Raw genomic sequence first — 5,074 nt, 5'->3', positions numbered from 1 at the left:
GGACATCTGATAACATGTCCAAAGTACATGAGATAAATGCTTTCCTTGCTTCTAAAGGGCATTATATCTATACTTCTTCCAAGACAGATTTGTTTGCTTTTCTGCCAGTCCATAAGTAATATATTCAGTATTCTTCACCAACACCTTAATTTAAATGTACCAATTCTTCTCCTATTGTCTGTATTCATTGTCCAGCTTCCCCATGTATATGAGATGAGACTGGAAACACCCAGTGAGTCCTAAGATGAAGACTCATTCCCTCAGGGAAATCTGATGGTGCTGCGGTTCTTAACTGTTAATGCAAAAGTTGGCAGTTCAAACCCACCAGCCCGTACACAGGCAAAAGATGTGACAGTTTACATCCATAAAGATTTGCAGCCTTTGAGACCCTATAGGATAGTTAGCTGCATGATAATGCGTTGGACTGCAAGGTCAGTTTGAGCCACAAGGTCAGCGGTTCAAACCCACTAGTGGCTCCTCTGAAACTCTATACAGGGACTATATGAGTTGGAACCAACTAGATGGCACCTAACAACAACAACTCTGTCTTCTAGGTCTGAGTCAACACTGTGGCAATGTTTTTTTGTTTTTTGTTTTTTTAATTTGAAAGGATGGTGGTAGGTGGGAAGGAGTGTAGTGGTGAAGAGTGGGCCTACCACACCTGGTTGGCTTCTTAAAATTCAGCACTACCCATTGAACTTTAGTCTGAAAGAAAAGTGTGCCTGATATAATGTTTGTTTTATTAATTCGGTTATTTACATGTGGTTTTTTCCCCCTGAAACATGTTCCAATACCAGTGGTTTCAATGGTATTGAAACATGTTTATATGCCCATTTCATCCCTACCCTCCTACTACAAGCTTCTCCCATTAAGGTTTGTTGTTGTTGTTGTTAAGTGCTGCCCAGCGGTTCAACTCATCATGATCCTGTATAGGGTTTCCAAAGAGGGGCTGGTGAGTTTGAAGAAGTCCTAATACAGAAGCTGTTTATAAAGTGCTTAAGAATACTACTAGTTAGTGAACAGACTCACATTTTCAATATACTTTATGTTACACAGTGAAAATGCATACAATGTGTTAATGTATATATTATAAAGCCAATAGAACACGGACCGTTCCAGAACTTCTGTAATGATATGGTATTAAAATAATTTTTTAAAAGAAAGTAATTGTTCCTCATCATCTGAGAAGAGAAAAATCAGTACAGGAACCAAGAGATCAACACAACGAGGGCAAGAGTTGAAGTAATAGATTGTGTTCTAAATTCCATATGCTTAAGATGATGGTACCAAATATGACTTTCCACCGGACAAATAAAAGCTCTGGACTTAATTTCTCAACAGTTGTTCGTTTACATAATGACATTTAGTAAAAATATACATATAAGCCGAATATCTGGAGAATAAGAACAGAATGCGTTTACTGTAAAATCAAAATTGTCTTAACTTCCGTTTTCGGAGCATTTCACCTTTTACAAGGTGTTTCACATAAACTTTTATTTTATCTAGCGCAGCGAGGAAGGAAATTAATACCAGCAAAACCGTTTTCAGAATTTCAAATACTAAATGGAGGAAGAAAAATAACAATGAAGCTGCAAGCGGCAGAGAAGAAATGACAGAACTGGTTGTCCGTGAGGAAGAGAATCCGAAGGGGGCAAGCACACAAAGCTGCGATCCTGAGCAGAACAGCGTTGGTGGGCAAAGACGTGCAATCAAACGAGAGTGCAGGAGACTCAGGATTAAGAGACTGGAATTCACTTATCTGTACCCAAAAGGAAGCGCTCAAAGATGAAGAGAACAATGACAACAGAGGTGGCACTTAAGGCTGCATGGAAGTTTTCTGAGCTTTATCCCAGCCCTTGATAAGATGTGATCTTTCACGTTGGACGAACTCTTCGGCCTCCAATCATGAGCCCTAGCGAGGCTCCTCTGGCCGACGACCTCCACAGGGTTTCGGCCCCAGGTTGAGAGTAACACAGAAAGTCACGGAAGACGCCGGCGGGAAGACAGCGAAGCCAGAGAGCAGCTCTTCACCGGCTAACAAAGGCTGCCTAGGGGAGTCCGGGGGCCCAGTAACCTGCCGGGGGGGGGCCGAAGGGTTAACCGCGCCGGGTTCCCGCTCGCATCCAGGCCTCCTTCCTACCCAGTGCCGTCGCTAGGAGACGCCGGAAGTGGGGGAGGGGCGGGCGGAGCGGCTGAGGGTGGGAATCTTTTTCGGGAGCACGGGGGCGGAGCGCGCGTGCGCGTGCCCGGCCGGCCGTCGCCGCGGTGACCGTTCTCGCTGTCCGTCGGCTCGCGCCCCGCCCCCGTTTTCGCCGCCCCCTCCCCTGTCGCACGCGGGGGGTGTTTCTCGCTCCTCCCGGTCGCCGCCACTGTTGCTCCTCCTCTCCCAGTCTTGGGTTTCCCTGGCATTGCTGCCGCCGCTACCTCTGCGGTCTGTAAGAGGTGGAAGAGGAGGATGTGAAGATGGCGGAATTGCAGATGCTGCTGGAGGAGGAAATCCCGGGGGGCCGCCGGGCCCTCTTCGACAGTTACACAAATCTGGAACGGGTGGCCGATTACTGCGAGAACAACTACATCCAGGTGAGACGCATTTCCTGACTTGGGCGCATGGGGTTTCGGCGGTGAGGGGCGCACGGAGGACCCCCGTGTCGGGGGCCGCGTTCCTGGGGGCGTGGGGAGCGGCGGCCCAGGCCGCCGCCGGAGCGCTCGACGGGGGCTGCAGGGTGAAGGGCTAGAACTGGGGGTGGAGAGTGAATGGGAATCATCGGGCTGAAGCAAATTGGAGCTTTAAAACATGTTTTAAATCTGTGAATCGGTCCTCGGCGCGGTGCGTGTGTGGTGCCCCCGCCTCCTGGCTTCTCCTGCCCTCGTCCGCCCCCGCATTCGCGGCTGGTCAGTGTTGGGAATGGCGGGGGAGGCGGACGGTGGCATTTGCTATTTGACAAAATTCTGCTTCTCTATATGGGGGGGGGGACGTGGAACGATAGGCCACCCCCCAACCTCTGGAGGATTTTTAAGGAGCTGTGTTGCTTCAAAGTAAAATAGTTTGGTTTTCTATTCAGAAAACCCTTGGTTTATTTGTGTTTATTTTTAGGTCTAACGGGGACACTAGAAGAGTAGTTGTCTCTTGTTGGAAGTTATTACCATTTTATTCGCTGTGGTCAATGGGAAGCTGCGTGATAATGAGCTGTGTCTTCCGTTCCCTCCATCTCCTGCTGTAGGATAATTTTCTTGAGAAAAAGGATTGTGACTGTTTTTAGAGCGAATTAGGAAAATGAACCTGATGGTTTAGTTTTCCTGTGATGGTTGGTTTGGCACAGGCTCTCACAGTGGTAACGAGAGTGTGTGTGTATGTGTGTATGCACATTGGCGAGAGTGTGGATACAGGTTGAGATGAGATCCAGCTGTTCCAGGATAAAGCAAAAAGATTTTTGGATTTAAGGGGGGAAATCCTTTAAAAATTACTTGAAAGCATATTAGGATAAAACGCAGTTCGCAAATTTAGCATGTTTTGCTTTTTTTGTGGGTTATCCTTGAATAATGGAGGTTCTGCCTCCATTTTTTCCTTCCCATTTAAATTCTCTTGGGATAAAGGTGGAAATGGAAACTGCTAAATTGTTTTTTCACCCTGATTTTTTTCTCGTTCCCACCTCCCATCTCTCCAGGCATCCTTGTTAACATCCATCGCTATATTTGGAAGTATTAAGTTAAGTGCAAATTAAAACAAACACACACACACACACACACACACACACACACAAAAAAAAAAAAAAAAAACCCAACTCAGGTGTTACACTTTATAGGATTACTTAGGATAAGCACTCTACTTCAAGGTCTGTTTGAAATGCTACGTCGGCGGTTGAAACTCCCCAGCCACTCCTCGGAAACCCTAAACTGTGAGTTGGAATCAATTGGACGGCACTTAATAAGAGGAAATTTTGTAAGGAGGTCATAATTAAGGGTGATCTTGTGAGATTTTACTTGATTAGACGTACACTGGAACTTTGTATCACAGCCATGATGTGGCATTGTAGAATAAGCACTGAACTGCCATACTCCAAAGTTGACAGTTCAAAGCATTGGCTTCTTGGAAACAGGTGGTTATGAGTACTCCTTGTGTGGCGTTGTAGGATAAGCACTGGACTGTGAACCACAGGTTGGTGGTTCAAATCTGGCAGTTGCACCTGGGAAACCCTATACAGAGTCTGAACCAACTCGTTGGCACTTAACATCTCAACTGGAGAATGAGCCAAACGTAATCCAAGCTAAATATGGCTAATAGGAAAAGGAATGTGTTTTTGGTCAAAGATGAATACAAAACATACCATTGTTCGTATTTATTTGCAAGATACTTAAAGATGCATTGTTACTATAAACTAACCCTGGTGGCACTGTAGGAAAAGCAATGAACGAGGTTGGTGGTTCAAGCCCACCAGCCCCTCTTTGGAAGATGCGGCTTTCTGCTCCTATGTAGATTTGCAGCTTCCAAAACTCTTGAGTCGAAATCATGGGTTTGGCTTTTGGCTTCTGGGTTTTGGTTTGATACTGTGAGTTTGTAGTGGTTACTATTGGGCTGCGAATCGCAAGGACAGCAGTTCGAAACTTCCAGGTGTTCCGCAGGAGAAAGATGAGGTGTTCTGCTCCCGGAAAGACTTACAGCCTCGGAAACCCTGTACAGGCATGCCACACAGCCACCACCACTGTGAGTGATGGGCTGCTAACCGCAAAGTCGGTGGTTGTATTCTCTTGGAGAAACATGTGACTGACTGTCTGTACCCATGAAGATTCACCACTAAGGTCTCAGAAACCCCATATGGGATTTCTGAGTCAGAATAGACTTGATGGCAGTGGGTTTGGTTATTGATACTGAGTTGGGTAGGAGATTTAAAAAAAAATTTTTTTTTTAATTTAAGGTTTTTGTGGATTGAGTGAAAGTTTACAGGGCATATCATCAGTTTTACAGTCAACAAATCATACACCTTGTTTCATTACATTGATTATAATCCACTCTAGGTACCATCAGTTAACAGTATTTCTCTGTATCCACTTTAGCTTTTTTAAAAAACAACAGAAA

The 5,074-nt window shown here is 45.5% G+C and overlaps 1 protein-coding gene across 9 annotated transcripts in view; it reads left to right on the top strand.

Annotated features, from left to right (window-relative positions):
* The first annotated feature begins 2,359 nt into the window (after window positions 1-2,359).
* ABI2 (abl-interactor 2) overlaps window positions 2,360-5,074 on the top strand; it is a 140,172-nt gene continuing 137,457 nt past the window's right edge. For 7 of the 9 annotated variants that reach the window (XM_006861961.1, XM_006861960.1, XM_006861965.1 and 4 more), the window contains exon 1: window positions 2,464-2,580. In XM_006861961.1, coding sequence (XP_006862023.1) covers window positions 2,464-2,580 — 117 coding nt within the window. Of the gene's footprint in view, window positions 2,581-5,074 lie in introns of all 9 variants that reach the window. The other 2 variants (XM_006861963.1, XM_006861964.1) reach the window with 2 other exon arrangements.

This window comes from Chrysochloris asiatica, unplaced genomic scaffold (genome assembly GCF_000296735.1).
Source record: "Chrysochloris asiatica unplaced genomic scaffold, ChrAsi1.0 scaffold00045, whole genome shotgun sequence".
In the NCBI taxonomy this organism is placed as follows: domain Eukaryota; kingdom Metazoa; phylum Chordata; class Mammalia; order Afrosoricida; family Chrysochloridae; genus Chrysochloris; species Chrysochloris asiatica.
Note: the sequence above shows the minus strand (reverse complement) of the source record. Positions and strands in the feature narration are given on the sequence as shown.